Here is a 21,633-nt window from a genome sequence, read left to right as displayed (position 1 = left end):
ACTCGCCCAGTTAGCTGCTGTATCTCTTTCAACTTTGTTGGCTTCCTCATTGTTATTATAGCTTGTATTTTGTCGGGATTTGCTTCAATCCCTCTTGCTGAAACTAGAAACCCCAGAAGTTCTCCTGCTGGGACGCCAAAAGAACACTTCGTCGGGTTTAATTTTAGGCAGAATTTGTCGAGGTTGTCAAAGGTTTCTTTGAGATCCTCGATCAACGTTGCCCCCTTTTTTGATGTTATGACGACATCGTCGATGTATACTTGCACATTTTTCCCAATCTGTGTCGCCAAACACTTCTGCATCATCCTCTGATATATTGCTCCCGCATTTTTTAGACCAAAGGGCATTGTTTTGTAGCAAAACACGCCGTAAGGTGTAATAAACGCTGTTTTGGCCTCATCATCTTCTTTTAATCTGATCTGGTTATAACCAGAGTATGCATCCAAAAAGGAAAGACGTTCACATCCTGCCGTGGAGTCGATGATTTGATCGATCCTTGGGAGGGGAAAGTGATCCTTAGGACAATGTTTATTGAGACACGTAAAGTCGACGCACATGCGAAGGACTGTCGTGTGTTTCTTCGGCACCATCACTGGGTTAGCTACCCATGTGGCTTCTGTAGATATCTCTTTGATAAAACCAGCATCTTTAAGTCGATCTATTTCTGATAACATAGCTTTGCGGTTTGGTTCCGAAAAACGCCGCAAGGGTTGTTTGATTGGTCTCGCGAGAGGATCCAAGTTGAGGTGGTGCTCGGCAAGTTCCCTGGGTACTCCTGGCATGTCAGGTGGACACCATGCGAAGATTTTCCAGTGCTCACGGAGGAACTTGACGAGCGCGCTTTCCTATGCGATATCCATATTTGTTGCAATGGACGTCGTCTTTTTCGGGTCTGTCGGGTGAATCTGCACCTCCTTAGAATTTTTCTCGGTATTGAAAGTTGATTCTTTATTTGGCCTTCCAACGTCTGGCAGCACGTCGTAGTCAGTCATACTTTTTGACGCTAAATACTCAGCTTGCATCCCGAAAGTTTCTGATAGCCGATGGAAATCCTTGTCGCACTTATCAGCTAAGGCGAAGCTTCCTTTGACGGTGATTGGTCCCTTTGGTCCAGGCAATCTCCACAACAGGTATGTATAGTGTGGCACCGCCATAAATCTAGCATATGCTGGTCGTCCCAACAAAGCGTGGTACTGCGACGGAAAATCCACGACTTCAAATTCCAGCCTCTCGATTCTATAATTTTCTCGGGTTCAGACTGAACGTCGAGATTGATCTTCCCAATGGATAACTTGGTTTCTCCAAAGTGTGATGCCGTGGAACCTTGTGTTTGTTGGCTTCAAGTTTGCTAACGATATCATCAACATCCACAATGTATCTGCATACAAAAGGTTTAAGGCTAACTTGCCGCCGTCTATGAACACTCGAGAGACATCAAATCCCCCAATGACTGCTGGCAGAATAAGTGCTGACTGCCCTGGTCGAGGGACTTGCTGCGGGTGATCTGCTATGGTGAAGCCAATATCTTGCCCTGACCAATTGAGATATTCGACAGTTGGTGGAGGCATTTTTTCTGCCATAAACACTTGTCGTGAGATTACTTTCTGAGCTCTATTGGATGGCCTTCCCTTCTGAATCATCGACACCACTCCATTGGAGTTAGGATCAACATAAGGTGGTGGTGGGGGTGCTGCCGCTATTCTGAGCTGATGTCGATTGTCGTCTGTAATCGCGGGAGGTGGTGGCAAATGAATCTCGCTCCTGGGTTCTCGAGGATTTCTCTGTGCTGCTCGAGCGTTAGCGTGCTCTGCATACCTTAACATTGCCTGGAAATTACGACGGTCTTCTGCAGTGCCCGACCGTCTTTTTCCGTTGCTGTCGAGGAAAAAGTGCATCTGACACGGCCCATTAATCATTTCTTCGGGGGAAACGAAAGGCCTCGGGAACCTAGGCCCGCTATTTTGCCTGTTGTTGCGAGAATCGTCCCTGTTATCGCCTCGCTGCTCGCTGCTTCTCTGATAATCATCTCTGTTATTTCCTCCTGTGTTTGCCCGAAAACCTGCCGAAATTTGTTCTGGAGCGTCATAGTTCTGGTACTGCCGAGGAAATCGTCGCCTCGGTTGATAATTTCGACCACGGTCTTCCTCTGGCGACCTGTGCCTTTTGTTGTGGGTAGCATCTTCTCCATCTGCCCATCTGTTTGCTATTTCCATTAACGCGGATACTATCTTTGGGTTGGTCCTTCCCAAGTCCTCGACGAAATCTCCGCGCCGGATTCCTGCGACAAACGCATCTATCGCTTTCTCATCAGATATATTTTCTGCCGAGTTTTTGATGATGTTCCACCTTTGGATGTATTTTCTCATTGGCTCGTCCGGCTTTTGTCGACATGCTCTCAACTCCTCCAACGACGCAGGTTTCTTGCATGTGGACCGGAAGTTCTTGATGAACACATCCTCGAAGCTTTCCCAACTGTCGATGGATCCTGGGGTAAGTTTCTTTATCCAAGATCGTGCTGCTCCACTCAGATGCACCTGGATGCTTTGCATAGCTGTTGCTCTGGTTCCTCCTGTGAGCTTTACTGTCTCGAGATAGTCAACTAGCCAATCCTCTGGATCTTGAAGGCCGTCGAATTTCTTGAAGTTATCGGGTAACTTGAATCCTGAAGGGACTCTAATTTTTCGGACTCTCCTCGTGAAACACGGCAAGCCGCACATATCTTCGTCGTTAAGCTCCGGGGATTGCCGATGTTCCCTTCTGCTTTGCCGTGCTCTATCGACCCTTGCTTGTGCTACCGTGTCTCTTGCTCCGCTTGGTCCTTCAGGGATTACCGTCGTTGCTACTGCAGGTCGTGGACTATTTTGCCTTGCCGCTCCTTCGGGAGGCGTTGATACAAACGCTGTCCCCATAGCTCCAACTCCTGCTATCGCCATATTGTACAGTGTTTCCCTTGGATCGCCTGGAGGTGGTTTAGATGCGAGGATAAAAGCTTGTGTCGCCATATACCCAGCTTCTGGTGTCTTAGGGATAATGTTCCCTCTTGTATCTATCGACATAAAGGACATGTCGAGGTTTTGAACCAAGTGCTCTCTTCTCGCTTCGGGTATATGTTGTAACCTTGATCTTCCTCTGCTCCGAGCCTCCTGTGGCTATCACCCGAAGTTCTAGATTGTCGACTTAGATCTGCCCTTCTCCCGCCGGATGCGTAAGCTGCCTCCTTTCTCCTGTTTAACTCAGCTGTCTGTTTTTCCAATTCTCTGGCAGCTCGTGCGAGCCTATATTGATATGCTTGTAATTCCTCTGGTGTGGCCGTGGTAGCCATTGGTTCTGTACCGTTCATAGCTCTCGCGGCTTTGTCCCACGCTGCTTGCAAAAGTTGAACTCTGTCTCGCGGCTGTGGCCCGACGTATTTATTGCCCAGGCCTCGTCGCAGATCAGAGGGATCGACGTATGGATTTCCCAGATCGTCGAAAGCCTCAGATGTTTCCTCTTGATCTTCAATAGCATAAATCTGATGGTATTTTGTATTCAGATCTATGTTGGGTTTGATGACATCATCGTTGAGGTTGATGAAGACCTTGCCCACTGTGATAGATTTGTCGATGAAGTCATAACTGTCGACATTGCTTGAGCCATCGCTTATATATGAGTCCGCAGATGACTCAAACGATATGTCGCTGAAGATCTTGGCGAGTTTCTCTCTTGCCCTGGTGCTGACGTAGCGTGTCGACGAAGTTTCGTCTTCTCCTGATTCGGTTGACGATGTATAGCTTAAAAAATCAGAATCGACCGCCGACGATCCCGACGAAATCGGAATTTCGACACGATACGATCATTCCTTCTCGACGCGAAAGCGAAACCTTCCGAACGTCATCTCCATAGGCTCCGCCAGATACGCATATGCATCCAAACGGGAGGGTGGGTGAGGAACAAAATCGACAAGACCAGCAGCGATCTGTTTACCTCGATCCATTATGTTGCTTGCGGTTGATGATGTCGAAGATCTTGAACGTGCCATCGAGATCAGATCCTTACGCCTCTAGTTCCCACAGACGGCGCCAATTGACAAGGTATCAACTTGTCAATGCCTATGGATTGTAGGCTAGGGTTTAGTTGGAAGTAGAGGGCAAGTAGATCTCGAAGGTTTCAGCCGAAAAGTACTCGACGATTATGAAAACTAGGGTTTGAAACAATGATTCGATGATCTCTTCGTCCCTCGACTCCCCCTTTATATAGGAGGCGGAGCCGAGGGATTCGTGTTGTACAAGTTACAGAGTCCGGGACGGTTTCTAATTCATCCCGCCAGATTACAAATAACACTTCCTATTACAACTCTAACTTTCCTTAATATATTTTGGGCTCCCGAATCTTCTTATTCTTCGGGTAGTGGGCCTTCAGCAAACCCCGGGTACTATTTTCAGCAGGCCCATTTGGGATGCCTATGTCAGCTGTTGATGCTCTACTTCATGATCTTGGCATGGCTTTTGCATTGAAAGATCTAGGGGAGCTGCACTTTTTTTTGGGCATAGAAGTTAAGAAGGTATCGGATGGAATAATTCTTTCTCAAGAGAAGTATGCTAAGGAGTTGATTGCTAGAGTAAATATGACAGGTTGTAAGCCGGTTGATACTCCTTTGTCAACCTCAGAGAAGCTGTCCTTGGTAGATGGAGAGTTGCTGAGTAGTGATGACTCTACTCGCTACAGAAGTATAGTAGGTGCTCTTCAGTATATTACTTTGACCCGTCCTGATATTTCATATTCAGTTAACAAGGTCTGTCAGTTTTTACATGCACCTACTACTATTCACTGGACATCAGTTAAGAGGATATTGCGGTATCTACAAGGAACAGTCTCGTTAGGCTTGAGGTTAAGCAAATCTGCCTCTATACTTGTCAGTGCTTTTTCTGATGCTGATTGGGCTGGATGCCCTGATGACAGGAGGTCTACTGGTGGCTTTGCTGTGTTTTTTGGGTCTAATTTGATCTCATGAAGTGCAAGAAAACAGGCAACAGTTTCTCGCTCTAGTACAGAGGCTGAGTACAAGGCTCTAGCAAATGCCACCGCTGAAATAATTTGGATACAGATTCTATTGAAGGAGCTTGGAGTGCCGCAGCCAAGAGCTGCGTGTTTATGGTGTGATAATATTGGAGCTACATATTTATGTGCTAATCCTGTGTTTCATGCAAGGTTTCATGCAAGGACAAAGCATATAGAGGTGGACTATCACTTTGTTCGTGAGAGAGTAGCTCGGAAACTTTTGGACATACGATTTATACCTTCAGGAGATCAACTAGCAGATGGCTTTACCAAGTCACTCTCTACAAGACAATTGGAGGCTTTTAAGCGCAATCTTAACTTAGATAAGTTATGATTGAGGGGGAGTGTTAAACGGTATATATCTGTATATATCTGTTGTAAGTTGAGTTGTATACGATCTCCTGTAATCTGTACAAGTCCTTGTCCTGCAAGGCATCATGTAATCTGTCCAATATAAATACACACCTGGCGACCCGGTTTAGAAAAAACGCCGCAAGCATAAACTTTTACAGTCGCACTCCGGCGCCGCTGCAGGGAGCCGCAGCGCCCGCAGTGGGCCGAAGAGATCACCGTCTCCGCGGAGAGCAGCGAGCTGGGAGGCAAAGGCGGAGGCGGAAGCAGACGTGGACGCGGACGCGGTGGTGGAGACCTGGACCAGGCGGGCTGCAAGTTCTTCAACCTTCTTGGACATGGCCCCGAACCTGCGGATGAAGGAGTCGACGCCTTCCTTGAGCGCGGCGGCGAAGAGGTCCTCGGCGTCCAACTGGACCACTATAATGAAAAAATCATAGCACCTGCTGTTATCGTCAAAAAAAAAAAATGCGAACACTAATTAAGTACGTAGTAGCTTCGTTGCATGCACATCTTGTATTCTAGGTCGACGGGGGACAGAATTTTTTTTAAAATAAAACTAAGCCTCCAAGAAATAAACTCGATGATCACTGTCATGTGTAGAAGATTGAACAGGGCGGCTGGATACTTCTCGTATTCGCCTTGTCCATCGTCCTCATCATGTATGTATGGTATTGCAGCACGCTCAAGCACTATGAGTTTAAGATGCACAATAATGTGTTCATGGCTAAACTTTTTTTATGAAAACATGGGTACTCCTGAAACCCATTAAACTTACTCTTATACTAAGTTACATAGTTATCCGACCCTGGGTGTACAAGGTTATGACCGCGTAGACCCTGGGTGGAAGCAGATGGCGTGGACGGTGGTGCTTAGAGATCACCTACCGCCAATGCACTATATTTGTTGATGAAGAAGTAGTAAGATTTTAAGGGATTTGCTGGCTCTAGTTTTCAGCTAGATGAGAACTTTGTGTTCAATTAAGTCTTGCACCATTTTCCCTCAAAAAATAATAATCTTGCACCATTTGATTCACATTGTGATCCATGCTAGTCATGATTAGTTACAACTCCAATTGCAACTGAAATTCAATAACTCATCTGAATGAGATCGAAGTTAGTTCTCAATCGAAAAGTAACGCATGAAATCTATTCGAGATATTTTTCAGAGGAGAACAAAGAAAGGTGGTCGTCAACCTACATCACTCGTTTCACAAGATTAAAACGAAGTCGCAATAAAGAAAGAGTATGGAGTTTTGGAGGCCGGGCTACACATAACTCTTTATTTCCAAATAGTCAAAATTTATATTTTAAAATTTTAAAAATTTTTGAAAGAAAATTCTGGAGATAGATGATGATGTATGCTACAGTGGTGTAAAATCTCAATGCAAAATAATTTATATTCCATGGTACACAAAATTGATAAAATCTGACATATTTTATAGTCTTGAAACGTACACTATTCACTATAAAATTTGTAAGAGTTTGTTATTTTTGTGTAGCCTAGAATATGAAGTAGTTTATATTAAGATTTTACACCATTAGAGCATACATCATTAGCTATCTGCAGAATTTTGATTCGAACTTTTTAAAACTTTGAAACATAGATTCTAAATATTTACAAATAAAAAGCTACATGTAGCTCGGTCTCCGTTTAAAGTTTTCGCAATGAAGAAGCATTTTAAAAGAAAGTCGATTTTTTTTTAAATAAGAAGCATTGGCGAATTAATTAGCCCGTCCCTTCCTCTCTCGTGCGGTCGTGCCCTTCTTCCCCACAGACCAACCACCGCAGTCCCTCTCCTCTCTCGTCTGGCGGCTACCCAAGACGGCGGAGCAGCACCGCCAGGAAATCCACGCGGCCTCCAGCGCGCCTTCAGCAGCAGGCTGCTCGCCGCCAGCGCCGAAGCAGCAGGGTGGCGGTCCGAAGGCGACAGCTCGCCAGGGGGGCCTTCCTCGCGGGGGGCGCGCCTCCCCTCCCCTCCAGCCCTACCTGTCCAGATCCGCCATGAGGACCAAGCCGGAGGCGGCGGCGCTGCCGGAGGCTTAGGCGGAAGCTTAGGGTAAGTGGTAATTTCTCTCAGCCGAGCAACCAGCTGCTGAGAGCGACCATGGCTCTGGCAATGGCAACCTAGCTAGCAAGCGAGAGTAGATAGTAAGGGACTAAGGGAGAGGAGGAAGAAGAGAAGTGCGTTAGTCGAGGATGGAGGAGTACGGCATGGGGGCGATGGGTGCTCTCGTCCCCATGCTGGAAGAGCTGCTCAAGGAGTATAACCTGCGGGCAAGTGTGCAGAAGGAGATCAAGTGCCTCATGGACGAGCTCTTGGTCATGAGAGCTGGGCTTGCGAAGGTGTCTAACATGCCAGTGGACCGGTCTGTCAGGTATTGGGCTTACCAATTAAGGCAACTTTCCTATGACATCTATGACAGGCTCGACGCCTTCATGGTGCCCATCCAGGCTGTTGAACCAACCGAGAGTAACATCAATCACTTACTGAAGAAGAAGATCACCAAGTTGAAGTGCCGCCATGAGATACCCAACAACATCAAAGACATGCTGGCCAAAGTTATGGCGATGAAGGACCGTTATGATCGTTACAGGATACAAGATATCGCTGTTAATCTTGTCGCGACTATGGTTGACCCTTGTGAAGATATTGTTGCTAATCTTGCCACAACGATGGCCGACCCTTGTTTCCTTGCTAAGCACAACAAGGTGCTTATACCTGTTGGCATTGAGGAGGCAATTGACGAGCTGACTGATAGGTTGTTTGAGGGCGATAACATGTCCGAGAGAAAGCCAAAGGTTCTCTCCATTGTTGGAGGTGGAGGATTAGGAAAGACAACCCTTGCTAAAGCGGTGTATGCCAAGCTTAACAAGAAATTTGATTGTGGAGGTTTTGTTCGAGTGGGTAGGAGTCCAGACACGAAGAAAGTTCTCAGAGACATCCTCCATGAACTTGGCAAGAAAAGGTCTATGAACGTCGCCTCATCAGAAATGGATGTAAGGGAGCTCTCCGACGAGCTAAAAGAATTCATTGCAGACAGAAGGTATGCACTCACCTACCATGCGCTTGTCAATGCCTACTTTGTGTGTTAACTATACCGGCGGGCTACTTTAGTACTTTATTATAGAGTTGTAATTGTATTGCTAGTCAATCGCAGTTAATGATTTACCAACACTTCCAGAAGTATACACGGAGGCTAGTCATGTGAAAATGGTTACAAAAGATTCAGTTCAACAAATACTTCTAAACCTTGAGATATCTTTTATATTAATAATTAGAAATTGACACTCAAATATGCACCTTCATTTTTTTTGTGCCAAATCTGTACAACTATCTTCGTGAATATAAATCCTGCATTTTCGTGTTTCATGCTAAGCTTCTCTTGCTCCTTTTTTTTCCGTTACATCCTAATTGGTAAATTCCTCTCTTCGATTACTACAAATCATGCATTTTCTTTCTGTAGGGATAGCTAGCATATATATGTGCAGTGTTTTAGTGGATACTGTGCCGATAGATTGACTAAGTCTGCCTTCTGCCTTCTCATGCAAATAGGTACTTGCTTGTTATAGATGACTTGTGGTATATATCAACATGGGTAATGATTGAACGTGCGTTGGTGGGCAGTCACCCTGGAAGTAGAATAATCATAACTACTCGTCGGCTTGGTGTTGGTGATGTTCACCGCATAAAACCACTTTCCTTTGCTAACTCCAAACAACTGTTCAGTACAAGAACATCTAATTGTAAAAGTGCAAGTACAGATGAAGTGATCCATAAATTTTTGAAGAAATGTGGGGGTGTGCCATTTGCTATCATTACAATAGCTAGCTTGCTTGTTGGCAAACGAAGTGAGGATTGGTCTAAGGTGTATGATGCCATTGATTTTGGGCATGACGACGATGATATTTTTGAGAACACAAGAAAGATATTGCCTTTTAGTTATTATGATCTACCTTCTTGTCTAAAGATCTGTTTGTTGTACATGAACGTGTTTCCAAGAGATTACTTGGTTGAAAAAAATTCCTTGATCTGGAGGTGGGTTTCTGAAGGTTTTGTCCCTGATAGACAAGGAGTAAGAGGGTCGTTTGAACTAGGAGAGATCTATTTCAACATACTAGTGAACAGAAGCATGATCCAGTGGATAGAGCCCAATCATGTAAACACCCTAGGGGGTTGCCATGTTGACAATATGGTAATGGATTTCATCAATGTCATCTCAAGGGAAGTAAACTTTGTCACAATACGAGATGTGGAGCGGGAGTGGGGACGTTCATGTTATAGATTAGCACTCCACAAAAGAAGTATGAAGCACAACTCTAGCATGAAACTCCACAAAAGAAGTATGAAGCACAACTCTAGCATGAAAGTGGAACACATGAGGTCATTTATTGCTATCATGTGCCATGATAGTAGTAAGAAACCTCTAATTTTGACAAGCTTTAAAGTATTACGTGTGCTAGTACTAGAGAAATGTGAATTTTTGGAAGGTTGTAGCCTTAAGCATCTCGGAAAGCTGGTTCAGCTGAGGTACCTAGGACTGGTGGACACAAATGTTATTAAGCTCCCAAGAGAAATAGGACGTGATCTCAAATTCCTGCAGACATTGGACGTAAGGGGAAGTGATATAGAAGAATTACCAGTGTCCGCTGGTGAGCTAACCAACCTGATGTGCCTGTGTGCCAGCCAGAGTACAAGGATGATTGGCGGGGTAGGGAAGCTGACCTCTCTAGAAGAGCTGAGGCTACATTCAGTGGACAAGTCCCCAAACTTCTTCACGGAATTGGGGAAGCTGGCAAAGATGAGGATTCTCGACATCCATTTTAATGAAATAGACGAGGAAGCATACATGGCTCTGGTGGATTCTTTGTGCCACCTGCGTAGAATCCAAACTCTCCAGATCACGTCTGAACAGGATGAGTCACTTCAAGATGAAGGAGGATGGGAAAAGTGGGCTCCCCCTTTACAACTCCATAGGCTGTTGTTGTGTGGCATAACTTTACCCAGGCGTCCGTTGTGGATGGATCCCGTGCATGTTCCACACCTCACCTTCTTGTCTTTCCAAGTGAAGGTGGTAGAAGTGCGGGATCTACAAATCCTCGGAAGGCTATCAGAGCTTGTCTGTCTCTGCATAAAGATTGAGCTCAAATCATACGGACTGAGTGCAGCGTTGTCGTATACTGTTGGTAGCGGTGAGTTCCAGAAGTTGGCAAGTCTGAAGGCTATTGGTATATCTATTATATGTGAAGAGGGAGCGCTGCCCATGCTTTGTAAGTTGGAATGTTGTGCCAGAGTGGGAATGGACATTGGTTTGGTGCCGGGTAAGATGCCATTGCTCGAGAATGTCACATACTTGCTTGACTGCAAGGGTTCCAGTGCTGAAGAGGTGGCGGGAGCAGAAGCAGCGCTGTGGCATACGGCAGAAATGCACCCCAACAATCCCACCCTTAAAATAATCAGATACAACTATGAGGTATGTAAGTATATTCATTTATATCGAGCAGTGGTTTGTCATGCCATATTAGTGTGCTGCCTGCTACGTACATGGTCGGTGTTGGTTATCTAAATTTCTCTGGATTATGAAAGCTTGTTAATTCTCCTCCCAACTTTGGCAGTCATCCTCTTCAAATGACCCTCCTGGAGATTCCACCATGCAAGTTCCTACAAGAGTTTCAGTTGCATTGGGTATTGTTGGTCCTTCTCGAACATCTGATGTCAGTGCATATGTTGATGGTAAGCTCAGTCTTAAGTATTTCTTGGTTCTATTCTTTTTAGGGTATTGAGCTGAACCTGAAGTTAAGTTCCTCCGAAGATACTGCTTTCCAAGTGGGTTGTCAGACAATGTTAAAATACATTTATATTGATTTAGCTTTGTTGTTTTGTTAAGAACATAATATGATGAAATAAATCTTCTCCGAATCCAATTGCAGGGTGACATATTCCAACATCTCAAAACCCAAAAATATATACTTAGTCTCCTTGATACATATGCCAACATCACACAGTGGAAGGTTGAATTCTTGTACAGGTGATATGTGTAAATGCAGCAGCATTTGTAATTAACTATACCTTTTTGTGTGTGTGTTTAGATGTTTCGATCCAAGGCAGATGCCAAGTCAAGGAGACAGCAGGTCCGATGAGTGCTTTGTTGGGGGCCATGAGACCCCTTCTTGGGAAGCTGGACATGATGCTGCTGGTTCCTCCTCAAGGATGCTCCAAGAGGGTGAAGGATGGGATGTGCCACCTGAAAGATGATGTTGAAGAATTAAGCTCCTACCTTGATGAACTTTCAGAGGTGGAGGACCCACCCCCAATTGCCAAGTCCTGGATGAATGAGGCACGCGACCTGTCTTACGACATGGATGATTACATCGACAGCTTATATGTGTCGCCGGCAGGTCCCTCCCTTGTCACCAGCGACATCAATACCCCCAGATCCCACCACAAATTGGCCAGCCATGTCAAGACCCCCAAGAGGCTCAAGTGGCAGCAGCAGATTGAGGCAACGTTATCAGAATTCAGGGTTTATGTCCAGGAGGCTATTAAACGGCATGAGGCGTATGTTTTATCAGATTCCAACATCAAGAGCACCTTGAGGTGTAGATTTGTGTCTGTTGGCCCTATGCTTCCAACGTCGTATGAAGAAACTGCTGACATAGTAATCAATGGCAGGATGAATGAATTTATTTACTCACTGGCTAACGATGCAGACCAGCAGCTCAAGGTGCTATGTGTTCTTGGATCTGCTTGCCTTGGTAAAACTACACTTGCTCGAGTATTGTACAACAAATTTGCGAGCCAGTATGATTGTCGAGCTTTCATTCGGGTGGCCAACAAGCCTGACATGAAGAGAATTTTCTGTGGCATGCTCTCACAACTCCAGCGGCGGCATCCCTCACATGATTGTAAGGAGATTGACCTAATTGACGGTATCAGGAAATGTCTCCAAGACAAAAGGTAGTACTGTTTTTCTTCATACAAAATAAAATAAAAACTCCCATGTTCGACCCTCAATCCTAATATGTGTTAATTATTGACATGCAGGTATTTAATTATTATTGATGATGTATGGACTGCATCAGTATGGGATATTATTAGTCATGCTCTTCCAAAGGGTAGTCATGGTAGCAGAATAATAATAACCTCACAGATTGAAGGCGTTGCATCAACATGTTGCTGTTATCAGTCAGAGCATGTTTTCGAGATGAAACCCCTAGATAATGAGTACTCCAGAAAGATTTTCTTTAAAAGACTTTGTGGCTCTGAAAGTTATTGTTCTCAGCAGTTCAGAGAGGTTCTAAACGAAATTGTTGAATTATGTGGTGGTTTGCCACTAGCAATAATCAGCATAGCCAGCCTTATAGCAAGCCAGCCTGGCATACCAACTGATCTATTGACATACATACATCATTTTTTAAGCTCTTGTTTTTTGTCACATTCTACTTCAGACATAACGAGACAAGTACTGAATCTGAGTTTCAATAATCTTCCTCATTATTTGAAGACATGCTTGATGTATCTGGTTATGTATTCAGAGGGACACACATTCTGCAAGGATGATATGGTGAAGCAATGGGTAGCTGAAGGTTTTATCGACACAACAGAAGGACAAGACGTGGAGAAAATTGCAGGAGGCTATCTGGATCAACTTATTGGTAGAAGATTCATCCAGCCTATATGTATCAACTACATTGATGAGGTGGTTTCCTTTGCAGTTCACGATGCAGTACATGATCTTATTGCGCAAAAGTCTTCTGAAGAGAATTTCATTGCTGCAATAGACTATAGTCGGAAGAATGTGTCACTTTCTTACAAGGTTCGTCGACTATCTCTCCTCTTTGGCGATGCAAGATATGCCCAGACACCAACAAACATCAGAAAGTCACAAGTTCGGTCACTCAGATTTTTTGGATTGTTTGAGTGTATGCCTTGTATTGCAGACTTCAAGCTTCTTCGTGTTCTAAACTTACAGCTATGTGGTCATAGAGGTGGTGATGACGACACTGTAGACCTCACTGGGATTTCAGAACTGCTTCGACTGAGATATTTGAAGATTGCATGTGATGTCAGCATAGAACTGCCAGACCATGGGCTACAATTTTTGGAGACACTGGATATTATGGATGCACGACTCGCTTGTGTTCCATGGGATATCCATCTCCAACGCTTGTTGCACCTCAACCTTCGTGTTGAGAGAAACTTGCTAGACATCAGTATGAAGAGCCTTGGCAAGTTGAACAACCTGCAATATCTTCATCTCACCTCCTCCTCTTCATCTTATACACCACCTTCTTGCGAACATCCGGATAGAAGCATTGAAGCTTTGGGTTCTTTACTTGGAGGACATGGCAACCTAAAAACTATAGTAGTGTCTCATGGCTCCTCGGTTAAAAATATTGTGGTTGGTGGTGCTTCAAAAACAACCATCCACTGGGATGACATGTCACTTCCCCCCCTTCTCCAGAGATTTGAGTTGTCACCGCACAGTGGCATCATATTCTCACGAATTCCTACGTGGGTTGGGGAACTTGGCAACCTATGCATTTTGAAGATTGCAGTGAGGGTACTGCAGATATATTGTGTTGATATCCTAAGAGGATTGCCTGCCCTCACTGCTCTGTCGCTCAATGTGGAGACGACGCCCATTGACAAGATCATCTTTGACAGGGCTGGGTTCTCAGTTCTCAAATACTTCAAGTTGAGGTTCATGAGTGGTATTGCTTCGGTAGAATTCAAGGCGGATGCTATCCCGAGTCTCTGGAAGCTCAAACTTGTTTTAAATGACATCCCCCAAATGGACCAAAGTCAACATGGTACTACTTTTATTAGCATCGAGCATATGCCAGGCCTTAAAGAGATCTCTGCAAAAATTGGGGGTGTAGTTCCTAATGCTGATGCAGTCTCTGCGTTGAGGACCGTTCTGAGCAATCATCTGAACAATCCTACAATAAACGTGCAGTTGGTGGATAGTTTCTGTGGTGACAAAAGCACAGAGCAGAAACAACAACCAGATGAGATTCTGGAGGAAGAGATTAGAGACACCAGCTGATAAAGGTATTACTAAGTGCTCGTAAAGATAAGGAAATATGCCCTCCTTGGATTCAATTCGACTCGGACTCTTTAATTAAACTGATTTGATTCTGTGTAGTGATATGGATTTCAATTCAAGCAGAGATGCTCATCCACGAGGACATGCCCAAGGTCAAACCTCAAAAAAACTATCTTTTCAAAGACTAACCAGCTTGATTTGGGTCACCTTCCTGTTTTGATCGATCATTAAAGTTACTAACAGGGCTGCAGATCATTTCGGTACCATTATTGACGCGGCTCAAAAATCGCTGTGGGCGCAGCTAAAGGGGTTGGCTTTCATGCACCATGCAGACACTACCGTGCTATCTAGTGGTTGCAGAAACATCTTGCTTTGGGCATATTCTGATGTCTGAAGTTCATGCGAACATTGGTAAAAAAAACATGAGATACGAGTGAATTCAAGTGAAGGTCGCAGATGAATCATCTGGCTTTCCAGTTGCTAGCTGTTATTATTTTTGTTAGTTTGTAATTTAGAGTCCACAACGTTTTGATGGTTTTGACTGCATGCTGATGATCTTCAACATTACTTTCAACCATAACATGTTACTTTCGAACATCAAGTTCGGTCTTTTACTCTTTTCTCTCGAAGATTGATAAAAAAATTAGGAACGCAAGTAATTATCCTATTCTGAATGTTTGAAAATACAGTGTTCAAAAATCTTGTAGGAAATCATCATACGTGGCAGCCCAACAAGAGCACACAAGAATCCAGCATAGACAAAACAAAACAGTTGTAAGAATACTCTGAAGCAACTACTCCAACAGCCATGGAATTTCTTTACATACATCAGGTAAACTTAAGAATCCAACTACACAGATCAAAGAACCCAACTACACAGATCATTGGAAGAGTGAGGAACATCTCCCTGGTCCCATTTCATTCAAAACGGAACCGCACGAACATCACATGAGAAGCTGTCTCGGAAATACAGTACATGAAAGAGAGTATTCGCTCCAGATTAAAATTCGGAAGCTCTTTTACAGTAACTTAAATTGAATTCGAGCCATTTATTTTTTTCGATCCAAAGAATGACCTCCCATCTGAACTCAAGTACCTGAAGCCACGCAGAAACAGATACATCCGACTCTTGTGGGTGGGGGCTGTATTTGATGTATCTTCTCAAATTGCACGTTTACACCAATGTAACATAATCACGGCGTCTCCACGGATCTGATATGACCACTTGTTGATCAGCCCGGCTCCCTGGAATGAAAAGTTTCCATTGCCCATATTCTGCCAAATGCCCTTGTCAAAATGAAGTCACTCTGTTAATCACAGCAAGTCTGGTGTTATTGGCCCAATGTTGGGCTAAGGACATCAAGTCAACAAACTTGTAACTTCAGTCATGTGTTTCTGGCAACCACACTCAAATAATAAATGGAATATTTTTTTGCGAAAAATAATAAATGGAATGCTGGCTCTAGATAAACTATGATGAACACAGTTCAGTGATTTTTTTCATGTACCTCTTGTCAGCACCTTGTTTTGGGCAAACGGCCACAGAAATATATGAATTTTCAGAGAAACGTTGAACTTCCAGACAACAGGAATAAACAGAGTTCCCACCCCCGTAATTTACAGTTCCGACAAACGGAAGCTTTTTCAAGGGCCACCTAACCTTTTGAGCTTTGAGGGCGATATACAACACATGCACAGAGAAGCTCATGATTTATCAAGTAGCTACTTACATCTGTCAGGTTCCCCAGACAAAGACGCTAGAGGAAATAGCTCATGTAGCTGCTGCTGCTACATAGCAGGCATCTCGCCCTAAACTGAAGACAACCAAGGCCTCAGCCTAAGCCACAGAGATGTTTTGGCTGAAGGTTTCAATTACCATTAGCAACTATTTTCCTACATAATTTAAACAGAAACATCCTTCGCCTTCATGAGGCCATGCCAGAAATAAGATTGAGAAGTTCTAGACTTACACTGAGCTAAGGAGCACCAACCTGTATATTTATCTGCAAAATTTTGCTGGAAAATACCATCTTAATACTCTAACTTATGTCAAGAACTTCACCCAAACTCTATGTTAGTTAATCTCAAGTGTTTGTCTGAATAAACTGTCAGTGTCGTCAGGTTTAGGACTCTGTCGGGGTTTAGCTAGTCATCAGCTATTTCCTAGGATCAGATAGAGTTATAGTTTGTTTGCTTTGACCCGATCATTGCGTTGTACCCCGATCACCTGGGACGTGGGATGGCACGTCCGTTTGTGGGCATCGTGTGTTAGAACACGATTGATCTCAGCTAATAAAAGGAGAACAGAACCCAGAAAAGATGTAGGTTTTACACAGCACAAATCCTCTCGTCAGTTGTCTCTATATTGTTCATCTGCTATTGCTCGTGAGTGAGATCGAGAGTTGAGAGAGGCCACACTCTACTAGGTATATCACTAAGAGAAGCATAAGAATTTAAGATAGTTGGAATGTGTAAATTATCTCGGACATCCTCCAGATTCTTGCCCTTCACCCAATCAAGAGCCTCTCCATCGAGTTGCCTTCACCAAAAGTACAACTCTTTCTTATATGCCCATCCACCACTGCATCCTTGTTGAATACTTTCTTGGCTCTAGCATTACCTCCACCGTTGTCGCTATTCTGTGCCAGATTTGGATCAGTAGACTGAGTGCCATCTTCTATCAACTGATCATCAATCACCTGAGTGCTCAGACCATCTTTCCTAGAAGTATTCTCTAGGCCATCAATGTTATCCATATCCTCTTTCCCATCACCGTCACGTTGACTATCACCATTCTCTTCACTGTCAGAGCAGAGCACACCATCTACCATCTCTGAAGTAAAAACATGTACTGCACAATTAAAATGTCACATGCTAGGTGAACAGGGAGTACGCATAGCCAAAGTAGCAATTAAAAAAAAAAGGTGCATGGCACTTACCAGGACATTCTCTCTGTCCAGTACAAATGGCATCGAGCTTCACTGATAACGCCGTGCAGGTAACTGGTGCCGCAGGGGTTTCCACAACAGGCTCACTCCCTATCAATTTCGTCTTGACAAACAAGAGCTTTGGACGCTTGGGATGGTTCTTTGCTGCTTCTTTCCATTTGTGTTTTGTTTCGTTGCTCACTCCATCATGGAGCGCCACCTCCTTAAGACGTTCCAGGGACAGGATCGTCGTGCCGCAAAAGCCATTTAGATCCTTACATAGCAGCCGGAGAGACTCAAGGCGTGGCAGAGCTCCCTCTTGGATTTTTAACTCAGTCATGACTTCCACCACAATGCATAGGCATCGCAGGCTTGCGAGTGCACCTTGTCTGATGACAAGCTTGTTGAGTTGAGTTGAAATCAGCTTCACGCACTCCAAGCCGCACACTCTGTCCAGTGATGCAAAAATATCCTCGCGTAGTTTGTGATCAGGGGATGAAAGACACAGCTTAGTGAGACCACCCAGCATGGTAACAAACAGAGGCAGGCTGCATATGTTGTGTAGCTTGAGGGAGCTAAGATAGTAATAGTCATCCATTTCCAGGGAGAAATTCATCAAGTCTTGAGGCTGTCCATTGAAATTCAGCGAGAGGGAACGTGAACCTTTCAAATCGGTGCCTCTCTCGATGAACCCCTTGATGGCCTCTGAGAGGCGACTTAAGTTGCTGCTGGTGCCAGCTGTAGACTCACACCATATTTTTACCCTTGTGAGGTGCTCCATTTTATCCATCAGCTGCAGGAATTCTTGGCTCTTGTCCACAACAAACCCTGATACCGTCTCCAATTTACTCTTTTCTGACAATGAAGTCTGTAGCTTACCCATTCTCCATCCTACATCTTCGAGCTTGAACTTTCCAAACAGATGAACTAAACATGGAAGCTCCATGACTTCTTTGGGAAGAATATCTATCTTGGTTCTTCTTACATCAAGTGTCTCCAAATATCGAAGTTTCTTGATCTCTTTGGGACACACTGTAATTGTAGCAGCGCCCCTGAGGCTTAGGTACCTGAGCAACAACAGTTTCCTGCATATCTCCTTAAGATGCTTGTCTTCCAAGTGGTTGCCGCATTCTTCCAGATCCAAAACCCGCAGCAGTTCATACTTGGAAAAATCCAACAAAGATTTGTGCGCCTTACCAAAGATTGTCAGAGACCGGACCAGACGTAAATCCTTTGGATTCATTCTGGCCCGTTCAGCGCTTTTACGATGCACAGAAAGCCAACGGATATTACTATGTAGGGGGGCCTTATCATATAACAAGGTAACAAAGTTCTCACATGTGGACTTGTGAAGGATGAATTCGATCATCATGCCGTGAGTTTGGCATGCCTTCACCTCTGTGCTGCTGCTGCTGTTGCTGGTATCAATAGGCCGAATGATACTCCGGTCGACCAGCTCGTCGAAATTGTCAACAGCGACACTTACAGCACTGCGTCTGTGGTCATCTTTGATTAACCCTTCTGCTAACCATCTCCTTATCAGGCTTCCTCTCCTGATTGGATGGCCACCTGGGTAAATACCCATGTATAACAAGCATGTCTTGACATCTTGGCTACCAAGGCAGGTGTAGCTGTCAACGAGCACACGCTTCATTCTTGCTAAGGTCTCCTTTGTCTCCAGATGTTCCCCAATGTTTTGGCACAGACTTGTCCATCTTCTGGGATCACCTTTACTTTGCAAGAACTGAGCTGTGGTAACAAGAGCAAGGGGTAGACCATCACATTTGGTCAGTGCTTCTGAAGTACCGAGCTGCTGCCTACGATCACTGGCCAGTGGTGGATCTTCCAAGGAAGCTTCTTGGAAGAACAATTGTCTTGAGTGCTCCTGGGAAAGAGTTTTCATCACGTACACATGACCATGAGCAGAGCTGCAAGCATTTGCCACAGACTGAATGGCCGTCGTCACCATAACTCTGCTGCTCACCCCCGAAACTGCAGGGAAGGCTTCTTTTATATCGTGCCAAAATATGGTGCGGACATCATCGATCACAATGATGTACCTAATAAAAAGGTAGATTGAAAAATGATAAGAATGAGTTGCAAGACATTTGATCTTCAGACAAAGCAAGTCGATATGTGTCACTATGATAGGAATCCGCTTAAAAAGGGAAAGAAATAAAGAATTGTAATAGGAATCAATGTCATTGTAGAAACAATACCATAGAGATGGTATCATCAGCTAGTCGTTGTGACACACTGTTAATAAGCCCTGTATGAGGGTCTTATGCCAAGGTGACCACACAGTAGAGAGATGCATATCTATGCTGGCGGAATTGTCAGTTCATCCAAGCTGGACATATATATGTGTGTCTTCCCTGTTTTTTACCTATGGCAATGACAATGTAGAATAAACTGCATGATACAGTTGATAATTCATGAATTAGTTTTCTTGGTGATGAGAAATTTTGTTTCTATGTACATAATCAAATATATGGGCAGCTGTTACATACATATATTCACTGCTTTTTTTTAGACATAAAGGGGCAAAGCCCCCTGGTTCCATTGAAAATGCAACCAAGAGTGTCACCAGAGAACAGAACCTGAACTCTCAGACTGGGAGAGATTCAATACGAAAACAGGGGAAAATAACTAAACAACAACAAGCAAGAACCAGCTACGAGGATAGACTCAGCAAAGGCGAACATTCTGCAGCAACTACTCGCAGGAAGTTTCTTGATGCCATTGTCGGAGAAGATCTGCTGCTGAGCCCTTAGATTTTCCAACGGCACCCAACTTCACTGCTTATTTATGTGCTTGTGGAATAGATTTCTCCGCTCAAAGTTATTACTAGCTCACATGACTTGGAATCTCTCACTAGCCTCATTAAAGGAGAGCAATTGCAGCAATCGTTCAATTAATCAACGTACCTCTTGGTGCCAAGGCACTCCCTGAGGCTTGTGCGGAGCTTGCCGAGATGGCAGTAGCTGCCAGTACTTCCAGCCAGGGCACCAATGGTGATGGAAGAATCCCTTTGAAGTTGCCGGAGTATCTCCTTGAGAACATGGACTGCGCCTCTCTCCCCGGCGCGAACCCAAGCCCGCGCGTCGTATCCGCTCTCAGCTGCGCCGTCGTAGGCCTGCCTGGCAAGGAGAGTCTTGCCTATGCCGCCGAATCCGACAAGGGAGACCACCTTGAGCTGCTCCCTCCGTTGGTCTTCCGGCGTTTCCCTGATCAGCTCCATGAGCTCATCCCGGGCCGCTTCCATGCCGACGGCGGCCACAGGTAGGCCGGCGGCTGAAAGGCTGGTTTCCATCTCCGGGCCAGGTGCCCCTGGCCCTGGCTCCAGGGCGCTGGATCCGCCGCCGACGCTGGACTGGTAACTTTCCCTCAGCCTGGACGCCTCCGCCGACGTCTTCCTCAGATCACGGATCGCGGCGGCGAACTTGCCACGGGCCTTCAACGTCTTCAAGCGGTGGAGCTTCCGGCGGTTCCAGGAGGCGCCGGCCTCGAGCGCCACGCGGCGCGTGAAGCGGTCGATGCAGTCCTCGATGTCGCGCGCCAGGCCGCGCACCATCTCGATCCAGGCCCTCTGCACGTGGTCGCCGGACGAGGAGCGGCGGCGGTCCTCGTCTTGGAGGATGGCGGCGCAGATCATGACGAACTCGCTCTTGATGTACCTGATGTCGTGCTCCAGCTCGCCCCGCAGCTTGTGGTTTGTCTGCAGGAAATCCAGGAGCTTGGGCGCGATCTTGCCGGCCACGGCGCCAACAGCAGCTTCCATCTCCGCTCCCGCCTCTCCCAGCTCGCTGGCTCTGATTCTTCACTTCATTGTTCATTCCCTGCATGGCGCAGAGGGTTCAGCAGCCATGGCCATGCCGGACGAAGACCAGAAGACCAGAAGACCAGTCTAAGTCGTCTTCAGAGCATCTGTAGCGGATCCCAATAATGTAGAGGAGGACGCCTTAGGAAAAAACTGCTACATATACACGAAAATACACCGTTATTTTCTGTTGTTTGAATTGTGTCTTTATTACTATGGTACATTTGCCAGAACATATCACCTGACTAAAAATAGAAAGTTTTACATTTTTACCAGAGATGACTGGGTTTGAAGACAAAAAACATAACTTTCCGTTTTCGACTAGGTGTTGTGTTAAATATGCCACGAAATTGTAATTATACCCGACAAATACACAATCGGATAGTGTGTTTTAGCAAATACCAGAAAATAACACATGTAGCAAATTTTCACTAAAATTTAACTGCAA

General features: G+C 45.0%; 1 protein-coding gene and 1 pseudogene across 1 annotated transcript; one reads left to right on the top strand and one right to left on the bottom strand.

The window, feature by feature from the left end:
* Positions 1 to 7,138: 7,138 nt before the first annotated feature.
* Positions 7,139 to 15,055, top strand: LOC127303013 (uncharacterized). The gene is made up of 7 exons (XM_051333756.2): positions 7,139 to 8,435; positions 8,945 to 10,862; positions 11,005 to 11,122; positions 11,479 to 12,346; positions 12,434 to 14,443; positions 14,538 to 14,590; positions 14,690 to 15,055. Exons 1-5 carry the CDS (start codon positions 7,588 to 7,590, stop codon positions 14,436 to 14,438), a joined length of 5,757 nt encoding a protein of 1,918 aa, XP_051189716.1. The 5' UTR covers positions 7,139 to 7,587; the 3' UTR covers positions 14,439 to 14,443; positions 14,538 to 14,590; positions 14,690 to 15,055.
* Positions 15,056 to 15,322: 267 nt separating this feature from the next.
* On the bottom strand, positions 15,323 to 21,300 carry LOC127303014 (disease resistance protein RGA4-like; annotated as a pseudogene).
* Between the last annotated feature and the right edge of the window lie 333 nt (positions 21,301 to 21,633).

The sequence above is a fragment of the Lolium perenne genome, chromosome 5 (assembly GCF_019359855.2).
Source record: "Lolium perenne isolate Kyuss_39 chromosome 5, Kyuss_2.0, whole genome shotgun sequence".
NCBI lineage: Eukaryota > Viridiplantae > Streptophyta > Magnoliopsida > Poales > Poaceae > Lolium > Lolium perenne.
Note: the sequence above shows the minus strand (reverse complement) of the source record. Positions and strands in the feature narration are given on the sequence as shown.

Bases quoted from the DNA above. Each gene is read 5' to 3' on its own strand.
- LOC127303013 (XM_051333756.2), top strand. From the start codon at position 7,588: ATGGAGGAGTACGGCATGGGGGCGATGGGTGCTCTCGTCCCCATGCTG. The intron at 10,863-11,004 runs GTATGTAAGTAT...CAACTTTGGCAG, and splicing joins TAATCAGATACAACTATGAG to TCATCCTCTTCAAATGACCC. The intron at 12,347-12,433 runs GTAGTACTGTTT...ATTGACATGCAG, and splicing joins AAATGTCTCCAAGACAAAAG to GTATTTAATTATTATTGATG.